Source organism: Lipotes vexillifer, unplaced genomic scaffold (genome assembly GCF_000442215.2).
Source record: "Lipotes vexillifer unplaced genomic scaffold, Lipotes_vexillifer_v1.1 scaffold606, whole genome shotgun sequence".
NCBI classification, from domain to species: domain Eukaryota; kingdom Metazoa; phylum Chordata; class Mammalia; order Artiodactyla; family Lipotidae; genus Lipotes; species Lipotes vexillifer.
Window position 1 is genome coordinate 401,139 of NW_006780574.1, and position 23,317 is coordinate 424,455.

Here is a 23,317-nt window from a genome sequence, read left to right on the forward strand (position 1 = left end):
GGGAAAAATCACATAGCATAGAAAATTAATAAATGAGGACAGGAGTAATCCTGAGAAAGGAATTTAAGCTCCTAAAAAAATTTTAAAAAGATAGTCACTATTTTTTTCTAAATAGCAGCATAATTTTGTCTAGAGTAATGAGACAGTAACATAGTAATTCTTTAAATGCCTCTTTAGGCCTGGACAGAAAAAGAAAAAGAACAGAGCTTTCCAATATGCCTTAGTCCCAAGAAGCAACTTAAACATTACCCCAAATATTGGTCATCCAAGGGTAGCATTGCACAGTTATATGTCAGTGGTACTCTGTGACCTCCTTCACCTTCTGGAACACCAGATACATTACTCGTCAAAAACAGTGCTCCACCATGGCTGAGCCATTTATCTGTTCAGCTGTGACAAGCCTTATGTTCCAGGATATATGCAGTATAATGTGTAATAAAAAGTTTAAGGCAGTAAAAATTTAGAAGCCCCATCCAGATGAATATGTATGGCCTTCTGTGCATAGGAAGATTATGTACCACTTAGGTTTGCTTCTCAGAAGACCACTCTATCTAATGAAACATCATCCTGTTATGATCTAAAGGAGAAAATTCCAAAACCATAGCAGCATTTTTCACGCTGCCTTCCAGTATAGGCAATCTTATACAGAGTCATCCAGCAAACTACAACTTTGTTTTCTTTTAGGTTTTTCTCTTTCTCTGCTCATATCAAGGGATAGTTAAGAAATTCTGTACTCCCAAAATGCAAGGTACAGTTTGTTAAGCAAATAAACATATAATATGAAACATATAAGGACAATAGGGAAACTTTATTTTATTTTTGTCCTGGGACTAATGCTGTTATGATATAGTCAAGAGCAAATTATCAATTGAGAGAGGAGACAAGAATCAGTTTAGAATAGATTACCACACTGAGGTTGAAAAGAAGAAAAGCAAAATTAGAAATATAGACACTTGTTCATGGGCACCACAGCTTATTAAAACAAAGCCAGGGACATATGTTATTAAATCCAGTCGCTGAGCTGAGATCCAAATAGATGATTCAAAACTAAAATAAAATAAAAATGGTTTATTAGTAAGGTTTCTTCATTTACCTCATTGAATCTCGACATAGCTCTAACAATCACTCTAGCAGTTTTTACCAAAGAAAGTAATTAATTCTAGAGTGCATATTTCCCTTTGCAGTGTACTGACAAGTCATGCAGAGACCTTCTAATTCCACTGCTCTAACAGCAGGCATCATAGGATGTGTGAGAACTGGCAGTTCCTTGCCAGGCATGCCATGATTCATGTCATTTTATTTCCAATCCTGGTTAAATTAAAGGATTGTTTATTACTTTGTCAGTTTTCTTCCTGGTTAGATAATGTTGTAATATTTTTTCTAGAAGTGACCCTGCCTGTAGAATTACAGGTTTTGAATTCAGTTTTCAAATTCACAGTGCAAAGCACAACTCTGAAGCAAAGCTTGTAAGAATAGCATTTGTTAATATATGGAAAGCACTTTCTGGCTGTGCCTACATACCCAAGTGCAATATGGGTTCTGTCACATTAAGCACTGGAAGCAAGTGACATACATGGAGCTTTTCCTGTATGTTTGCTTTCTTGGTTGGCGGGGAACTTTATCACTCTTTCTTTCTTTCTAGCTACATATCAGTCTTTTTTCCCTTAAATTAAGCTAACTTCATTCATGTACTTGGGTGAAAGGAGACGAGCATTAGCTGCTGAGCCAGTTGAAGTAATAGTGTTTTCCTGAAGTATTTATTCAGTCTCCAGAGGTAGAATCTCTCATTACAATAATGGCTGTAATGTAGAATTATCAGTCTCTGTTAATTCCAGTAAGTTGGGCAACAAATAATTTTGAACATCTCCTCTACAGCTAGTTCCGTTCTAGGCACTGTTCTGTTCTGTATGTGGCATTATCCTTCCTACATTCAAAGACCTCATAAAAACAACTAGATGTGTGAAAGTGAATTATAAAATAACTCCTTTATAGAAGTTTGTACAAGGTGTACAGAACGCTAATCTTATTTTCTTATGAATGCTATTCCCTCTTTTAATGATGCCAGATATCCTTGCTTCATCATCTTGTTGATTCTTGCAAAAGTTGGTAGATTGCCTGGCCATCAGCTAGGGTCTTATGATAGATGATGTTGCTGCCCAGTTCCACAGTTAGGTCAACGCTGAGAAAAAGACCATGCTTTGGGATGTCTAAACTGCCATCTTATCCAGATTATCACCTATCACATTAAATTTTATTGTGATAATGGACATTGCTGGCTCAAAAATAACCTGTCTTTTATCATTATGTATCCTGAGCAAACCTAGGCAGCGTTGATATCATGGTTTCTCTGTGATATAATGACTGATTCCATCTGGGAGACTTGGGTTAGTGCTGGCTTACATTAATGATGCCGAACGCCCTGGGAGACTTTGAAAATCAGAATCCAGTATCTTAAAAAAATTCTTTACTATTATGAAGGGTCTTAAATTTTCCCCTAATTGCAATCTAGCATGTTAGCCCACCAGCGTTTCATAGATTTACACAGAAGACATTCAATCCTTTGATCAGACACAAAGGATTTTATTACTCATGGCAAAGCAGGTTGCTGAAGTTTCATGTGCACCTTGGTTCTTCTTGCCCTACCCCACCTCCACATCATGTGAGGACCGACCTTTGCCCTAAAGAGAGACATTATCTTTACTATCCTGGTCAAGAAACAGACTTGCTCTCTGCTCTGAAAGGAAGCTCTACTTCGATCTTCTAAGGCTGTTAGCTGCATAAACATCCTTGAAAAAAAGTCCAGAATAAAAGCTGACACAAGACATGTAGAAACACCGTGGAGAAGTGCCTCTCCAACAAATTACAGGGGTTAGAATAATTGTAGACAAACTTTAAAATGTCAAAAATATTTGTATATGTTTTAATACATCTGTTATTACAGATATAAGCAATGCCTAACTGCTGTTACAAGTGATATTGATATGTTTGAATGACATTGATATAAATCATTATCAGATGCAGTAGATATAAAAAAGTTATCTCAGGAGGTAAGCTCTACTGGTTCTGAAGCAATTATTCATAACCTATGATGAAAAACGTGAATGAAACCTTAGACATCACTGTCATCTGTTTTTGAAAATTTCCACATTTATATGAGCAAACATTTAAAAATAACTGACCGCCCACATACATTTGAAACAATGTTTAAAGCAAGTTTGGAAATTCTTCCTATTTGCATTTATTCCATAATGATCGACATATCACTTGAAAAACATTTGAAACCTAAGTAGACTTAGAGACCTTCTCTCTAAATTGATTACGTTAAAGAATATTTAGTTTAGAAATATCAATTTTCTAGGGTAGTTTGTCTTTCCATAGACAAATGAATCTTCTTAAATATAGATATAATTATTTAGAAGAAACTATAATTTCACTCTTGTATATGGATATTTTTGATCATTCCTTACAACTGTGGGTTGAGTTATTTGATCAAATGACCCTGTGAAAGCTAAGCCTTTGAAATTGTTAAGATTGTTATCAGAAGAGAATCAATGGTTTCTTGGGTTTTTCGATCCTCAAGCTATGCAGCAACAGAATTGACTTACTATTTCTTTGGAGTAAACTATAGAGAGACTACAGAAAATCTTAAAGCTGAACTTAAATGGTGAGGAAGCTGGTGACATCTCAAATCAGGTTTCTTGTCTGATGGAAATATTTTTAAAAAACACTGAGAGACTATTGACTGTTAGGCTTAATAATTATGCAGTAGAAATTAATCAAACTACTAGTTCCAGTTCTAAGTTTGGCTTATATAGAGTCAAAAGAAGAAACTATACCACCCTCAAAGATCTTAAGGTCTAATTGAACAAACAAAACTCAAAATAAGGGAAATTTGCATGTTATCAATGGTCAGTTCTAGAGATTTGAGAGAAAAGCTTGATCCTAGAGATGGTCAGACACATCCCAGATTACACCTCCGCCTTTTTTATTTTTAATGTGTGTTCTTTTTTTTTAATTAATTAATTTTATTTTATGTATTTATTTTTTGGCTACGTTGGGTCTTCATTGCTGTGTGCAGGCTTTCTCTAGTTGCGGCGAGCGGGGGCTACTCTTCGTTGCAGTTTGCAAGCTTCTCATTGTGGTGGCTTCTTTTGTTGCAAACCACGGACTCTAGGCATGCGGGCTTCAGTAGTTGTGGCACGTGGGCTTAGCTGCTCTGCAGCATGTGGGATCTTCCCGGACCAGGGCTCAAACCAGTGTCCCCTGAATTGGCAGGCAGATTCTTAGCCACTGTGCCACCAGGGAAGTCTCTACACCTCCACTTTGTCTTGAGTCCCATATTCATTCCCAGTTGCTGCTATAAAAAGGCACCCTGGGGTTGAATAGGAGACCCAATGATCTCCCATTTTTGTTTTTATTTATTACAATTTCCTATTTGAGATTTGTTCTCTTTTTTCTCTCTCTCTGTGTATATATATGAATATGTATATACAGGAATATGTATATATATAATATGTATATTTACAAAATTTGTTACTTTCAAGTGACCTTATGGAAAGACAACATTAGAGAAATTGCTGCTTCTGCATTTTGTTGTTGAAAAAGATTAAACGGGGGAAAAATTACTGTCAGTTCCTATGTACAATGTCCGCTTGTCTGAGAGGGGACAGAAGACACATAGGGTTACCTTTGATCTAACTGAATATTTCATTCACCACACTGATTATTTTTCACCCTTAAGGCCTTAAATAAGAATCTGGATTATATGGGACGCGTTTCCTTGCCCAGCCCCATGCATAATTCTCTGAAACAGATTCTCTGCAGTTATGGTTCAGCGTCACATTCCCTCTTCCATTCTTTGCAGCACAGAAAATGTAAGGGTTAAGGGAGTGAAACACAGAGTGTTCTGGAAGAGCCACATATGTTTCCTCGTTATTCCTTATTATTGGAGTGCATATAGGTTTTGTGACAGTTCATCAGTCCAAAGCAGTTACCCAAAATAAAGCTGAAGGCTATCAGAGCTGGGGTGGAAAAATTGGCTTCTGTTTCTTCTAGTAATAAACCAGCTTTTGATAATTCAACACCTTTTTCAGTCCAAGAAATACAAATCATTTACTTTAACCATTGCCACATTCCCTTCACTTTTCAGACTCTACTGAATCCACTCAAAGAGAACAGAAGAATAAGCAACACTTCCAATTTGCGAATAAATCCCAATCAGTGGAATTCCTAACATTTGATCAGAGAACATGGGATATATGGAACATAGATACTGAGTATATAATCATTTTGATTAACTTAATACTTCCTTGAATACTTAACCACACCTGAGTTCGTTTGTTTTTTTCCACTAGCAGACCAGCGAAGTAAATACAGCCATCAATGCTGTGTGCTATTCCCTTGTCTTTTCACTTTGATTAGTTTTTGGTGTACTTATGTGTAAGGTGGAGGTAGTAAAATTCTTTGCCGTGCCTTCTTTATAGGTTGTCATGATGATCAGCTGAGATTACGAATAAGAGCTCTTTAAAAAGTAAAACTATTAACAACATAAATATAAGATGGTATTGTATTATTGTGGTTATTATTCTGGAGACAGTTGCTTAAAATGAATTTTTAGAATTCTTAGTAGAATAATTATTGTCAGAAAAACCTAAACTTTTCTCATTTCCAGAGATGGTTGCCACTACAATGTTGAGATGTTTTCATATTCTCTATAAAATGAAATGCAATCAGTATTTTGTTATTACAACAAGATTTACATTTTAATGAACTGAATGTATCTAGTAGTGTTTATATACCTTGGATTTGTTTTAACCGTAGTTAATCCTGGAGAAGAATTACCTCACATTTGTAAAGCTGGAGAATTTCGCTGCAAAAACAGACACTGTATCCAAGCTCGGTGGAAATGTGATGGCGATGATGACTGTCTAGATGGAAGTGATGAAGATTCAGTCAGTTGCTGTATGTTCTCCTTCAAGTTATGTTAAAACTTTCTGAGTCTTTGAGTGTGTGAACTATCAAAGCAGTTTGGGAAAATCTAAAAATATCATTGATGCAGATTGAATTTAGCTTTTTTTTTTTTTTCAGTCATCCTTTTGTATAGAGATTAGACCTTAGATTATCTCCTTTGCATAGTTTTAAAGCACTGTTTTTCTCATCCTTCCCCATCTTTGAATACTACCATTTTGCTCGCTCCAGAAATTCTCTTCTTTTCTATTTTGTGCTGTCAGCGCCACCGTACCATTGTTAGAAGGTTGCTATAGGAGACCCTTTAGATCTGTGAATTTAAAGATGTGGAAAATCAATTTAAACTCCCCCAAGGCAGAATTACTCGTACAGAAGGTCATGATCCACTCCATTGCTCCTTGGCAACAGAGCCTTGAAGATGATCCAAGGAAACAGACACGGGTTTGGAATATGTTATTACCTAACTTCACTGGCTCAGTACATAGTAGGAAACACATAGGGACACTCAGACTATTAAAGAAATTAAAGGGTTGATTTTTCTCCCCTTTAGCTTCTATTTAGCTGTTTATCATTTGCTATAATAGGAATAGTTTCATATTTCTGGTAGGGATGAAGAAATGTCCTACAAATATGGAAGGAAAACAATTTGAGAAGCAGATTAAGTAAACTTTTGAAAATACATTTGAGAAGAATCACCACCTGATTGGTTTTGAGAGATATGATATATTTTTATATGAAGAGAGGTATGTGACAGACATTTATCTTTTGTCTTTTGATTTGACTTATATATATTATTTTTAAAAGAAAATGATTTTTTTCAGTTAATATATTTTTTTCAGTTAAAGTGGCTAAACTAATTGAGAGTTAATTGGCAACCCTCCATTTTCCTTTTAACTTCAATCAAGAATATAAAAATAAAGTTTTAAAGATTCCTTGTTAAGAATGAACAAAATTGGTTTGAGCATCTATGGCGTACAATTTGGGGAGAAAATTCCAAGAATATGGACTTTTAAAAATATTTTCAAATTGTATAAAAATATATAATACATAAATTGTAATTAATACATAAATCTAATACAACTTTCTCTTACTTTCCAAACATGGACTCTGACTTCAACATTATGAACTTCTTATTTTCAATCCTATTACCATCTATTCTCTATAAAGTGTGTCACAAGTAAAATGTTAAATACTAAATTGATAAAATTAGCCAAAAATTTTGGAGTGGGAGGAGCATTTCATCTAAGGGTAGATTTTTTTTTCCTACTTTTTAACACAAACAATGTATCATTTATTTATTAATAGATCTTTATTGGAGTATAATTGCTTCACAATACTGTGCTAGTTCCTGTTGTACACCAAAGTGAATCAGCCATATGCATACATATGTCCCCATATCCCCTCCTCTTGCGTCTCCTTCCCACCCTCCCTATCCCACCCCTCTAGGTGGACACAAAGCACCGAGCTGATCTCCCTGTGCTATGCTGCTGCTTCCCACTAGCTAACTATTTTACGTTCGGTAGTGTATATATGTCGATGCTACTCTCACTTCGCCCCAGCTTCCCCCTTCATTAGATTAATTGCCTCATTCCTCATGACTCACAATGTTTATTCACAGTTACAGTGAATGCTCCCTGCGTTTCAGCTCCCTGCATAGTCACAGAGTGCACAAGTAGAGCACAGATATTTTATCCCAGTATTTAGGAATTAATCCTATAGGTCCCTGTTCTGTGTGATTGTTCTTGTCACCAACTCATAAAGAAACTCATCTCCTCTATGAATAGAGGGGGCATTACTACTGTTAACTGTAATATTAAAATTCCTAGTCAATATTTTTTTCTTTCATTATTTTCATCACATCACCCAAACCTACACCATGGCCTTTTCCTGGTGTCTTCTACTTTACGTATAGTCCATATTCAATTCTATCAATAAATCTCATCTCTTTTACCTCTTAAGTAATTAATTTTTTATCCTTACCTCGTCTAAATCTTCACTGCATAAATTAGGCTCCTACCTGAGATGAATGCAGCGGGTGCCCTGCTGTTACTCCTACCACTATTCTTCCCTTAACTAAAAAGCCCACTTTCCACACTGCTTCCAGAGTGGTATTTGTAGAATGAAATTTAATCTTGTCATTTCAGTAACTGCATAACCAACAAGATAAATTCTAAAATCTATTGACTCCACAGAAAGTACTTCATGTTATGTCTCACATTTACGTTTTTAGCTTTAAATGTCTGTCATGTATCCAGTTAACCTCTTTGTCCTTGTCATGTTGAACTACATGTAAATCTCTAAAAAATGTCCTTCTCTTTCTTCTGTGATATTGCATTGTCTGTTCCCAGTTATGGAGTTCACCGTAGTTTACCATTACCTCCATAGGGAAGTCGTTTTTGAACACCAAATGTCTCCTTCTCGATACAGCCCAGTTGAGTTAAACATCTCTTGGATATTCTCTTATTATGGTAGTTGCCAAACCATATTGCAATTTTATGCTTATTTATTTGATGCATCTAATAGATGAGACTTCCTGAGGAGACACACTATGACGTAGCATCATTTTAGTCTCAGAGTCTAGAACAGCAACTAGCATGTGGGTGAATGAATGACTGAATACATGGGGCAATGGAAAACTAAACATCTCTAGCCACCTCCCAGCAGTATGGTGTCTTCTTTAAACATTGCTTGATTCTGAGCAGCATTAGATTCCTGGGGTTCCATGGTTAATATTTCAGCACTGCATAATTCATTTCAGGGGATTATTTTTTATTGTAAGTAGTCATAAGCTTCGACCTTGAATTCTGTTAACATTTTACTTCTCAACTCCAAATCACAAGACAATGGATTGTATTTGGTCCTCCTTTTTAACCTCCCATTTATAACACTGTGAAAATTGCAAGGTCTTTGATCAAGCTTCACTGAAGTGCTTATGCATAATGTTAATACTTTAAAATGTTGACCCTCTAATATATTGGATGACTTTTATCCTGAGCAGCTATTCTTGCTAAAGTTCCTGAAGTGAGTAGAAAATGTTAATCATGCTCAAATACCAGAAAACATAAGGCCCTTTCTTCCTGTTTATTTATTTATTTTTTACTATGTATGAATAAAAACTTCCAAAAAGTGATAAAACCACTTTATGAGTAAGGCTACTTTAAATAAATAGTGTTTCGTAGAAACTGACTAGAAAGGAATACATTTTCTATGCAATAGCATGATAAAATGGCTATTTTTCAAATTCTAAATAAAACTAGTACCAACATTTATTTTTATCATACAGAAGTGTAACTACTGGGCACAAGGAAAATTACTTCAGAAAGAATGTTGAAGTTATGAAACAGATACTGAAGATCATGCCAATTCAGTTAGGAATTTAGCCTCCAGAAAGCAGGACAAGTAATCACAGGAGGTTAACTTTAAGATGGCCTCCTGTTGTGCTTAGATATTGGAGATTTAATCCTTGGCTGTGCTCAGCTTCCCATATGAGGGTTGGTCATGTCCTCAGTATATTTTGTGGCTGCATGTTTATTTGTTTATATTAGGGGAAAACACTCATGATGATTATTTTTATTATTAAAATTATTCAGGATCTTATATTTAGCATCAACTCCAGGTCACAAGTGATGCATTTTTATTTTTCAAATTTTCTTTCCAGTCCCAGAAAACATTGAGCAAAACATAACAAAATTAGGCTTATTTAATGTTTCAAGAAGTGGATGTGCGGTTTAAAAGAAACACAGATATTTTTGATATATGATTAAATTATTTGACACATACTTGTTGCATTCCACATTAAAGTTTGAGGTTAATTTTCAATGTTTTTGGTAAAACTGAAGTTCAATCGCCTATTATGATAAGTGACGGGAAAGGAGACTTAGCGGATGTAGTTGGTTTTACTTGAAGACATGAGAAATGAGTATATTCCCTTTTATCTGAACTTTAATTCCTTGATATTTTCTGTAAAACTACTACATTTTAACAGAGCCTAGAATGTTATTATTTTGTATAAAATGAGACAGTGAATGACAGAAGATATAGATTAATTGTACTATAATATTATAATTACCATAAAATTTCCATGACTATTCCTTAAAATAATCATAATTTTATCCAGTTTTAAATTGTTCAACTTACTTCTCCTCTCCTCCCTGCCTCACCCCAGTCAATCATAGCTGTCCTGATGATCAGTTTAAATGCAAGAATCATCGCTGTATCCCCAAAAGATGGCTTTGTGATGGAGCTAATGATTGTGGAAGTAATGAAGATGAATCCAATCAAACTTGCGCAGGTAAATGTTTGCTTGGATATATACATAAATCTCCTCCAAAGTTAGTCTCCATAAAAATGCAGGTCAATGCCTTGAACTAAGCTGACTTTCCTAGTGCTGATGATCTGATTTTTGCAGTAGTAAATGAATTCAGAGTTTGATGCCACAAAGGCTAGAATACAAATTATCTTCTACTTAATCTTTGGGTATGATTCTGCTTTCCAAAGTAATTTGGCAGTTTATCTATTCATATGAGTTGACTCTTGATATACTACTTGGACAAGACTTGTCCCTGCTGAATCTTACTTGGCAATGGAGGAAGAAGTTTGTGAGGATACTGTGATGTAGGCCATCTCACATGGAGAACTACATTTTTTTTTTTAAACCTTGAAAAAATAATTTATGTATTTTATTTAGTCTGCTGTAGAATACCTCTGTAAATTGTTTTCTGTTCCTGGCGTATTATTTATGTGGGATAGTTGGGTTTTTTTGTTTTTTTTTTTTATAAAGTTCCAAGACCACTAAGCCTATTTATATTTCCATATAATTTATCCCATTGCAGTAAATCTTTGAATCCCTAGCTACATTCTCATTCTATGTGATTTTTTTTTTTTTTTCTTTGCGGTACACGGGCCTCTCACTGTTGTGGCCTCTCCCGTTGCGGAGCACAGGCTCCGGACGCGCAGGCCCAGCGGCCATGGCTCATGGGCCCAGCCGCTCCACGGCATGTGGGATCTTCCCGGACCGGGACACGAACCCATGTCACCTGCATCGGCCGGCGGACTCCCAACCACCACGCCACCAGGGAAGCCCTCTATGTGATTTTTAAAGGAGAATTAGGGATTGACTAGCTAGTTATAGTAGTAAAAGTGAAAATGCTATGTATAAGAGCAAATAAAACAATCAATCCTAATTAGTAAGATTTCTAAGCCACTCCAGGCCTTCAGTTCACTAGAAAATAGAACGCCAGTTGCTTGCACCTCGAGTGCCACTTTAAGTGATGGCTGCTGAGTTTGCCACTCACTGCTAGGTCTTCTTGTCAGTATATTTATGATAACTATTATGGTCACTGTACACCTTTACAAATTGAATAAAAAGAGCAAAGAGAAAAATAAATATGGCTTTTAGCTTTGAAAACTATGTTGTCATGTTACAATGTATTTCCATTTTGTTTTACCAAAATGAATAGGTCATATAGCTCATTATATTGGGAAAATATAGCAAATTCATTAGATAATTTCCCTGGCTGGACCATTTCTGTACATTTCTAGATATAGATGTGTTCATGGATATGTATCCTAGATAAATTATTTCCCATAAGGGGATTATTTTGTAATTTACTCCACTGTCCTGTAGCCTTTGGCATTGTGACTACTTTATATCTAAAAGAATATGCTTTCCTACCAGAAGCCAATTTTCTGTTGTTTCTTTGGGATTTATCCCTCGTGGATCTACTAATTCGATAAATATTTATTACAGCACTGGGGACAGAATGAGGAAAAATACGTAATACCTTTCTTTAAGGAGCTAAGAGCTAAGGTGAGGAGAAAGACATGTAAACAGGCCGTTCCCATGCAGTATTCAAAGTGCTAAGTTGACCCTCAAACGGGAGCACGTAAAGGAACAACTAATTAGTCTTTGGCCATCTTGGAAGGCCTCCTGAAGGAGGGGATGTCTAAGCTAAGCCTTACCAAAAAAAAAAGCTGAAGAAAAATGACTAAATAACAGTTCAAGTCATTTAATTAGAAAAAATAATCTGATAAAACCATGTGTTAACAAGATTGTGGAAAAAAAGGAATCATCATACATTCTTGGTGGATAAATTGATTTTCTACATTGTAAAGCAATTTGGCCAAATCCAATAAATGTGAAGATGTGCATACCTTCAAGTCTATCATTCTATTTCTAGGTTTATACTCCAATACCTATGCACATAGAGATGCAAATAAGAATTTCATTGCTTTAACACTGGTAACAGAGAAATTAAAACAAGCCAAATGCTCGTTACAGGAGAAAGGAAATATACACATGTATCTCCATATATACACATGTATATACATATATATTCACTGTTATATTCACATAATAGTATGTTATTCATAATTAAAATGAAAAATAAGAACTCAAATATCCACATGAATTAATTTTAACAATATTAACCAAAAAAGGTGAAGAATATAAACAATTCAGGGTCATTCATATGAAATATGAAAATACAAAAGAGTTCTATATGTACTTATTGATTTACAAATATATAAAAATAGGAATAAAATATGTATGGAAATGAAAAAAAGAAAAATTAAGGATAGTAGTTACCTTTCTAAAAGAAAGAGGGAAATGTGGTTGGGAAAGATTACACAGGGAACTTCAAATGTAACTATAATACATAATTTTTTAAATAAAACAAAACATCTGTAGCAAATATAGAAAAATATTAAGATTTGATAGAGCTATATGATGACAAACAGGTATTAATGATATCATTCCCGATACTTTTCTAGATGATAGAACTATTTTACTGAAAGAACAATGAGTGATTGATGAGCATAGATTGTGGAGGGTGAGGTGAAGTCCGTAGAGGGTGGAGGGTTGGAAAGTGTGCCTAGAAGGGAAACGGCATATACAAAGCGGGCAGAACAGAGCTAATAGGCAGGGCTTGGGAGTTGTTCTCCATCAACAACAAAATGTTTTTGCCTACTTTTGAGGGAGATCCAGAGGACAAAGATGAGAAGTACTTAGATTTGAATTTCTTTTTTTCCCCATAGTAATCATGATGATCTGTGTCTTCACGCCTAGGCCATTTCAATCCGGCTTTTTTCCCACAGCATAGAACTCTGGTTTGATTACATAATATTTGTTCTTCTCATACCCCCCACAAATTTTAACTAAATTCAAACTAGACAGATAGGATTGCATTAAGAAAACCTGGTGTATTAAAAAAAATCAGACTTTTTTACAAGAGAAACTGAAGAGTATATTCTTATATGACATAGGTTTTGTTTAAATGGAATGCTTTGATTAAAATACAGCACAGGGGGCTTCCCTGGTGGCGCAGTGGTTGAGAGTCCGCCTGCTGATGCAGAGGACACGGGTTCCTGCCCCAGTCCGGGAAGATCCCACATGCTGCGGAGCGGCTGGGCCCGTGACCCATGGCCCCTGAGCCTGCGCGTCCAGAGCCTGTGCTCTGCAATGGGAGAGGCCACAGCAGTGAGATGCCCGGGTACCGCAAAAAAAAAAAAAAAAAAAAAAAAAAAAAAAAAAAAAAAAAATACAGCACAGGTAAAGTTTAGGAACAATGTGTTAAGCTCTGTTCTTCTCCCCCTCCTTGCTGTTCCTGTGCATTGTGGGATTTCTCACTGCTACATGACTGCATAATTAGTCATGGGAAGCATAATTAGTGATGTGTAGAAAAAATTCACATTGTGACAGTGAATTTCTGATTCACTGCTAAATAAACAATTCCACTGAGGAGGTGTAAACTTCCTCCTCATTACAGCAGCATTAGCTACAAAATTAGAGTCCTCTGGGGCTGCCCTGCTAATCTCACCTCCAAACTAACTCAGAACTGATGGGAACAAGAACTGAGAAAGTAAAGGTTGTGTCTTCTTGATACAAATCTAGTGATTAAAAGGTGATAATTTAGTCAATCTGATTATATCATATAGACAGATAGTACTTGTAGATTTATGGAATGAAGCATCTTTCTTATCTGAAATCAGTTAAATTTGCCTGGTAGACTAAGAAGATCATTTTCTCCATGATTAGAAAAGACAATGAATTCATATATTTTATAATAAGCCAGTAAATACTCTTAGAAATAAGAAGTCATATAAGTTGTTCAAGCATCTGAGTTAATGAAGTGACACACAAATTCCTATCCCATAACAATGTGAGGTAGGTCATACATGATGTGAGATAGGTTTCTAGGAATCCTTTCTCATTCTTCTCTCTAATCAGCATAGCAGTCCTGATGAAAGAAGACAATCTGAGAAAACTTGCTAGAGTTAAACCCGAATGACTAGGAGAGTGATATAAGGACATCGAACAGAAAAACATTGTATTGGAAATTTTAATATACTCTTATTATGGGTCACTTAGAGTTTAATGGAGATGAAAATATATAATAATATCTTTTTTTTAAAGCAAGAAACAAGAAAGACCGAAGGAATAAAATAGGCAGGAAATGAGGGAGGAAAGGAGAGATTTAGGAAAGAAAGAAATGTAGTGAGAACAAAAGAAACGAGAAAGAGTGGGAAAGAAGGAAGGAAGGAAGGAAGGAGGGAGGGAGGGAGGGAGGAAGGAAGAAAGGAAGAGGGAGAGATGGAAGAAAGACAGGAGGAAGAATTGAAAAGAAAACTGTCTTATTAAAGTTTTCTTAAAACTCAAAAGGTGAAAAGTATTTACTGCAACCAGTGAAATGATAGACATGTAAGAAAAAAATTAATAATCTGTCTCATAGCTCTATGCCCTCCCCTTCCCACCAAGTAAACCAAAGCCAACACCTTCACACTTCTATAGGCCAATGCAAATATATACTTATTTTTTTCCAAGTAGGCATGGTTTTTTTCCAAGTAGGCATGGTTTCCAAGTAGGCATGGTTCCTAGGTAAAATTACCTAGGAACTTTGTTGATTTAGCCTAAATGTTAGAGTAATTTAGCAGAAAATCCATAGGGTTAACAAAATAAAATAGTAGAGGAATATTGAACCCTACTTTAAAATTTCAACATGGAAAACTTCAGAATCATATGTGTTTGTTGGGCTCCTTAAACTCTGTTAATCTAAAGCAACTTATTTGTAAAAAGGGAAAAATCAGATATTACACAAAATATTTTAGATTCAGGACCCTTATCCACATAATCAAAGCAAAATACATACTGTAGCAATTTTCCTGGTCTTTCTAATTATAGCCACTGAGAATAGAAACACTATATTCAATTTACTATAACAAATCAAGCCAGAAATGTTTCATTTGTTTTTCTCAAGTAATCCTTTAAATATTCACCAAAATAGGTATACATCTTTACATAGCAAGTACACTTTTCTTAAAGAAAGTAACTAGTATATGACTTTTAAGAAATTATTTTAAATGACCTCTGAAACCCTAATTTATGGAAACCCATTCTACTGTGTTCAGATGACTTTGAACCATACACTATTTTATACCAACCATCAGTATTAAAGTTCACAGGGTGTTTTGATGAAATAGGAACACATCCTTCTGATTCTCAAGCCCAGGAAAAAAGAGGACATCTATAAACTAAGCAGTGTTCTCTAATCATAGCCACAGGAACTCAGACCCTAATTGTTCCTCAACTGTCCAATCTTTGTCTCACCCAAATATTGATAGGTCTGAGCGTCCCCTTCCCAACATTTCCCGCTCTTTCCTTTGGTCTAGTAAAAAGAAGGAGTGCTGGTATACTGATAACTCAGGAAAACAGGTTTGTAGCTCAGAGTGACAGAAGGAAAAAAAAAAAGAAAATCAAACATTTAAAAATAACTAAGTATGTGATTTGCAGAGATGTGGAAGGACCTAGAGATTGTCATACAGAGTGAAGTAAGTCAGAAAGAGAAAAACAAATATTGTATATTAATGCATGTATGTGGAATCTAGAAAAATGGCATAGATGATCTTATTTGCAAAGCAGAAATAGAGTCACAGATGTAGAGAACAAACATACGAATACCAAGTGGGAAAGCTGGGACGGGGTGGGGGGATGAATTGGGAGATTGGGATTGACATATATATACTACTATGTATAAAATAGATAACTAATGAGAACCTACTGCATGGCACAGGGAACTCTATTAGGTGCTCTGTGGTGACCTTAAATGGGAAGGAAATCCAAAATAGAGGGGCTATATGTATACATATGGCTGATTCACTTTGTTGTACAGCAGAAACTGACACAGCAGTGTAAAGCAACTATACTCCAAAAAAATAAATAAAAAATAAATAAAAATAAGTATGTGACAAACTAAGACCCGGGAGAAGAATTAAGGAAGCTATCTAGGCTCTCATGCTTTCAAAAGTTGATCTGATCATAATAGAAAAAGGCAATCAAACCCCTTGTGGAACATAACCCCTTCACTGAATAATTTTAAAGCACTGCCTTCGGCTACCAAGGAAAGCAATGTTCCCTGTGTGTGTTCATTGAAACCCTTAAGAGAGCCCAAAGCAAAGTTCATTAGTATACTTTGATTAAAAAGTCATACATTTTGGGGGCTTCCCTGGTGGCGCAGTGGTTGAGAGTCCGCCTGCCTATGCAGGGGACACGGGTTTGTGCCCCGGTCCGGGAAGATCCCACATGCCGCAGAGTGGCTGGGCCCATGAGCCATGGCCGCTGAGCCTGCGTGTCTGGAGCCTGTGCTCCGCAGCGGGAGAGGCCACAACAGTGAGAGGCCCGCATACCGCAGGGAAAAAAAAAAAAGTCATACATTTTTATATAACTGTGCTTAAAAGTGAGCTTTAAAAAATCCATTTTAAGGCTAAGTGTATGTTTTAGAAAAGGTTTTCTGCATTGTTGATCCATACTTGAAATCATTTGGAGATCAAGAAATAAATGCATTGAAAATGTTAGAGGACAAAGACAATTCGGACCCCATAATTGGAAACCAGTTACCCTGTTAGTTCCAAATCCTTCCTCCTACATTGCAGCAAGTTTCTTGATTTATTGGAAAAGGCTATGCAAAATTATTTTTCGTTAATTAAAAGTTGGATGAAATTTAATTCAGCCATATATTCATAAGCATGTGCTGGGCAAAAATTGTAAAATAATGAATTCATAGCTTCGTTTATGGAAGTGTGTGAGGATTACAGAATATCTTGTCACTTAGCATTCATTTTAATTGAAGGGTAAAGCATGTGAACTTTAGAGAAGGCAGGCAAGCTGGCATTACTAAAAATTTAATAAAGGTTTATTTTAAAAATATGTAATAGTGCAATGTAACATCTTATGTGTGAAAGGGTTATTGCATGATCTGTTTTATCCTTAATGTTGTTCAAAAGGCCTCTAAATTTATTCTGTGTACATTAATTGATCATTTTAGCCAGAACATGCCAGGTGGACCAGTTTTCTTGTGGAAACGGGCGCTGCGTTCCCAGAGCATGGCTGTGTGACCGGGAAGACGACTGTGGGGACCAGACTGACGAAATAGCATCTTGTGGTAAGTTGCGAGTGAAACATGCTGTTAGTGGAAACGGTGTCAAACAGAAGATTCTATCAGTATAATCTCTCTTAAAAGGCTATTTATTTCTCTATAAATACAAGTTGACAAGGCAGAAGATCTGTTACTTTTTATTACTGCCTTTTGGGCCTGAGTGTGTACTTTAATGATCACTGCAGAATATGTCCCATTCATGAGGCAGTAACCATATCCTTGGCTAAAATAAATGGATCCAAACATTGCAGATTTTAGTAAGAGGTGGTTATTGTTAGGCTAACAGGACATTCTCAAATGTTCATTATTAATCTTATGTCTGTAATGATTAAATTTTTCAAACTGAATAGCTCATCAAGTGACATTTGGAGTAAATGAGGAGGTCATGTTTCTTGTTTGTATGCATATGTTATACTCTTGGAGCAATAAACTATACAGCCTGCGAATACATAGTTGGTAAACCATTTGTTTAATTTCTATACTCGTATAATTCTGAAGGACAAAATTTTTATTAGTTTAAAACGTTTTTTGTTAAGAACAAAATTCCTAATCACTTTCCACTGATCTTCCTACTTTTGGAAACAATAAATATTTATTATTACATAAAGTTGCAAATTTAATTATCCCCATTTGTACCCATGTATCAGGAGGTTTTATTATCATTTGTCTCAGTAATGTATAATGAAACATAGTAAAGGAATGAACCGGGTTTTCTAAGGCTTGTACTTTATTTCAGGCATGGCTATGGATTTTTAAAATTACTATGGGGAAACATAAGTTAGACATGCATAGCACATTTATTAAAATAGAATATGGGCTTCCCTGGTGGCGCAGTGGTTGAGTGTCCGCCTGCTGATGCAGGGGACATGGGTTCGTGCCCCGGTCTGGGAAGATCCCACATGCCGCGGAGTGGCTGGGCCTGTGAGCCATGGCTGCTGAGCCTGCGCGTCCAGAGCCTGTGCTCCGCAACGGGAGAGGCCACAGCAGTAGGAGGCCCGCGTACCGCAAAATAAAATAAAATAAAATAGAATACACTTGTGTATATATTTTTAATAATTTGACCCCATGTTATAATATTTCTAAGAGTAGGGAAATAAGAAGACATTTTTGTAACCCTTCAATTTAAATGGCTCTATTTAGGGCATGCATTCTCTGTTTACCTAAAATTTTATTTTTTAAATGTTTATTTATACTAGACTAAGTCCCTGTAGACATTTGAGTTTATAGCCTCTAATAAAGTAAAGATAAACTAAGTATTGCTAATTGACAGTTGACATTGTAAAGAAGATAGTAGAGATGTTGCAAAAAAAAAAAGCAGTAGAGAATCATACAATTAATTGTACATTTTACATGTAGAATTTCCAAAGCCTGTGATTGAACAGTGTATCCTCTCTCCTTTCCAATGTCCAGACCAATCATGTGGCTGGGTCTGCTTCTAGACAGCTCTATTTTTTAGAAAACCTTAAATGCTTTTCTGTTCTTAGTATCTCCATGCAGAGTATACGAAAAAGGTAATGAGAAACCTGAAAACATTAAATACCGAGAAACCCTGGAATCAAAGTCCCAAGTCAGACAAGAAATGCCATGAAAACAATATAGACTAAGAAGATACATAATGAGCTCTTTAGAGAATTTCGATTAAGACTTTGAGCTGAGTTATTTTGAGTAACAGGTCTAGAGTAAGACATTTTTTCTTTAATGATAACTTAATTGAATCAAAGGAGAAAAAAATTACCCTAAAATTTCAATAATAATAAAAATAATTATACCAGCAAACTAACATAATTTTCATGAAGGTAGGGGAAAAATGGGCCAGAGGGAGTCCAGACACATACTTTCTTACTGAATCTTTACAACAAATCTATTAGAAACATATTACTGTCCACGTTTTACAGTTAAGGGAATCAAAACTTAGAGACATGAGTAACATGCGTGAGATCACAAAACTAATAAATAGCAGGACCAAACCATGAATCCAAGTGTGCTTGAAACTAAAACTCAGCCATTTCAGGTTGACCTTGTTTGGGAGCCAAGGACAGGGTGCAAATAGGGGGCAGATAATGCCATTATATTATACATATCCATAAATATCTTATTTAAATGCACATCCACCTATAGTGAGTTTTATTCATTGGTGTGTTGGTAAATCTTTCAACATCTCCTAGTGGAGAGGAGCCCTGATCTAGTGTTTGCCTATTTTTGTGGTGTAAATACTTCCACCAATGCCAATACATGATTCTCTGAATGTAAAATTGGGAAAAGATGTGCATACCAATATACAGTATTTCTGTGGTACAGATAAAATTGACATAAATAACTTCAAAAGCAAAATAATTAGAAAATTATGAACCTTGAGTATTAATTACCCTTGTTTGCAATGTTAGTTATTTAATTATAAATTTATATTTATTATTATTATTTAAAATAATGGCTGTGTGCTTAACAACTGACTCATAGAATCCTTGAAAATTTAAGAATCAGCTCTGCAAGCTGGTACAGATGCCTCCAGTACACCACAGGATATGTACACATTATGAAATTTAGTTGTCAAATAGTATAGTTCTGAAATATAGAAATTTTACAGAATGTCAGTAAACAACATGGGTTAGTCTCAGTACCATTTCTTCTTTACAGCATAAGAAACATGTTTCTTTCCAAACATGTTCCTCTCTTTCATAACATACATTTATCTCTCAGATTGTCATTTTAACTCAAAATCTATGTCAATAGAGAAGCTGATAGTGAAGCTCTGGTAGGCACAGTCTCACTTTTAACGTTGTAAGGGAGAATGGCCTGAATTTCTGTCATTACAGAAATTATCTCTGCACTGAATACAGAATCACAAAAAAATTGTAAATTGTTTAATTCACTGCATTTATAAAAAAGCAGTCACTCTACTTGGCAATAATCCAGAAATAAATAAAGATTTAGCTAATTTTCAGTTTTATTAAGCATCATTGTAAAATTTGGACTGATCATATTTCACTTCTCCATTTGGTGTTAGCCAAGTTCCCATAGATTTAATCCAACTAGAAGACTCTGCAATCATTTTTTTTTTTTTACACTTGAGCTCCATGAACCACCTCTGTTATGTTTAAAAAATACTGTTGACACTGAAAGGAATATTAAAATTTGGCCTTAAAAACATGAGAAACCTATGATTAGAAATGTTTCTGGTAGTAATTAGGAGCTGAAGGTACTGTAACGGAGGGTCAAATTTTCAGTGGAATTCAGTCACCTGTTTACAAACCTAATTCATTCTACTTACATTTGCCTTTATAAATTAATTGCACATTTTAGGTTGAGATTATATGTGGGCAAGCACATAATTAGGAAGGCCCTTGAGTATTCTCTCTTAATCTTTAAACAATCTTTTAACTTTTTTAGTAGGTAACCTGTGCAGAAAGGAGAATCTGTAATTTGATGCCGCAAATGACAGAGGAAATGTTAAAATTGTGAAGTTTGTCTTAGAAGTATGTCAAGGAACTAAATGGTCAATCTCATTTCAAGGATAGGATTTAACACTGGTTCTCAACTTTAGCTGTCAATTAACAAATCACTTGAGGAGCTTTAAAATCACCTGCCCATGCCTCACCCCAGGCTCCTTAAATAAGAATCTCTGGGGATAGGACCCAAGAATCAGTATTTTTAGTGCTTACCAATTGGTATGAATAGACACTCAAGTTCAAGTACCTTTAAGGCACCAGTTATCACCCTTGAGCAAGCATGGAATCTCTGGAGGGCTCATTAAAAAACAGAATGCTGGGCCCCATTTCCAGAGTCTCTGATCCAGTAGGTCTTGGGTGGCACCTAAGAATTTACGTTTCTTACAAATTTCTAACTGATGTAGATACTCATGCTGCTAGTCCAGAGACCACACTTTAAGAACCACTGACTTAAGGAAACCACCATTCATATTTGATTTTATCTAACATATACTTGATGACATAATTATGTTTATATATGCAGAATTAATTTATGATGGGAGCAATTATCCAGACAAATGTCATTCCCATCTCTAAATTAAAGCATTAAATATAAGGATATTTCATGATTAAATATAAGAATATTGCAAGCAAACTTGCATTTTTGCCCCTTGGACAATTTATAGTCAAAAACAGTATAGTTGTTTATTTTAAAATTTAGATGAACAATCTTTGGGTTTTTCTATCTTCCAGGTATCTCCATATAGCTTACATTTATTATTGTTTTTTAATAAATATGTCTTGATGTGAGTTGGCAACTTCTGATCTGTTCAAAAGATTTAACTTTGGAAAATACCTAAAGTTTATTAACAGATTGAAAGATAATTCAATGGGGCATAAATAAAAATCCACCAAGATTTGCAAAGTTAATATTGTTCCATCTTATGGATCTTTTATCTTTGAAGATAGTAGAATTCTGTCTCATGTATTTGGAATCTTACCTTTAAGTGTACTTGTAATTTTACTCTATGTAACTAAGGAGCAAAGAATATCAGAAAGAGAATTGGCAAATATCAGACACAAACAGAAGAGAGAGAGAGAGCTATCAAAAAGAAATCATTTCCTGGTTAAATCAGCATAAATTGTATCAAAGATATTTTCAACTATATTATTAGAAAAACAAAGTTCCTGATTTTAAGTATGGTATTATTATTTGTTTAATTACAAATAATACAAAGAAAAACTGGATATGTGTGTAACAATTTTAATTAATGGGAATTATTAACCCAGTGGGGTATTGATAAAATATAATAATTGTCAGGAACTGCTTTGCCATTCTTTAGTAGCATCCTGGCAGACCCAGTGACTCTGGTAACTTTTCGTTTCTATAACTTGATTCAACCCATTTTAAAACTCCAGTATTGGGGCTTCCCTGGTGGCGCAGTGGTTGAGAGTCTGCCTGCCGATGCAGGGGACAAGGGTTCGTGCCCCGGTCTGGGAAGATCCCACATGCCGTGGAGCGGCTGGGCCCATGAGCCATGGCCGCTGAGCCTGCGCGTCCGGAGCCTGTGCTCGGCAACCGGAGAGGCCACGGCGGTGAGAGGCCCGCGTACTGCAAAAAAAAAAACTCCAGTATTATATCTTAGTCAAAGCTTTCTCCTCCCCATTGCCAGCTAGACTTGAGGTTCTAGGACCTTGGATGAGAGAGAAATGTGTTGTTTTCTCACTGTCTACTTCTCCTCTCTTTATTAGCCTTAGCTCTTCAGGAACAGGGGAAAGATGGAGGAGATAGGTAACATCTTTTTAAGTAGATCTAGTGATAATCTTCTCTCTGCTTCTCAGCATGTCATAGGCCTCTGACACATGAAAAATGCAGCTCTCTTGAGAGGCTTTTATGTGAGATTTTCTGAGAGAGCTGAGGTGTCACCCCTCTTCAGAGTTCCTTGAACTTTCTCTTTTTTCTCTGTTTTCTCTTCTTTTCTCTTCTTCAGAGTTCCCTCACATCTAGACCTAGATCTCTTTTATCCCCATCACAGATGGTATACCTCATAGTCTTAAGTTGCTAGAATTCCCTTTGCTTGGTGGGCATCTTCTTGGTTGCATTACCAATATGACAAAAGAAGTTTTGCTATCTTTTGCTGGGTCCACTTTTTTTTTCATCTCCCAAATGTGAGCAGGCTGCTGTCCTAGTGACCCATCTCTTAGACCTGCCACCACTGTCCATTTTTTTTCTTCTTCTCTAGACAGGGTAAAATGGTCAGTCTACCTCTTGAGCAAATACAATCAGTTCTCTTTTCTTATACACCCCAAAATTGTCATGAATGATTCTCATGGAGTCTCTCATGAAGCTACACAGTCTGAATCTGTAACTTTGTCCACAGGATCACTCTTTAGATAACCAAAGGCATCATGATGTCAACCTAGACTTTCTCTTTTCTAAGTTAAACACAACACTTCCTTCAAATTTTCTTACATGAACATTTGTGGGCTCTTTCC

The 23,317-nt window shown here is 35.7% G+C and overlaps 1 protein-coding gene across 1 annotated transcript in view; it reads left to right on the forward strand.

Annotated features, from left to right (window-relative positions):
* Positions 1–23,317, forward strand: part of LRP1B (LDL receptor related protein 1B) — a gene marked incomplete at its 5' end in the record, with an annotated part of 1,013,530 nt that overhangs the window by 244,462 nt on the left and 745,751 nt on the right. The window contains 3 exons of the mRNA XM_007453725.1: positions 5,821–5,961; positions 10,133–10,258; positions 17,286–17,402. Of these exons, the coding sequence (XP_007453787.1) occupies positions 5,821–5,961; positions 10,133–10,258; positions 17,286–17,402 (384 nt within the window). The remainder of the gene's footprint in view (positions 1–5,820; positions 5,962–10,132; positions 10,259–17,285; positions 17,403–23,317) is intronic.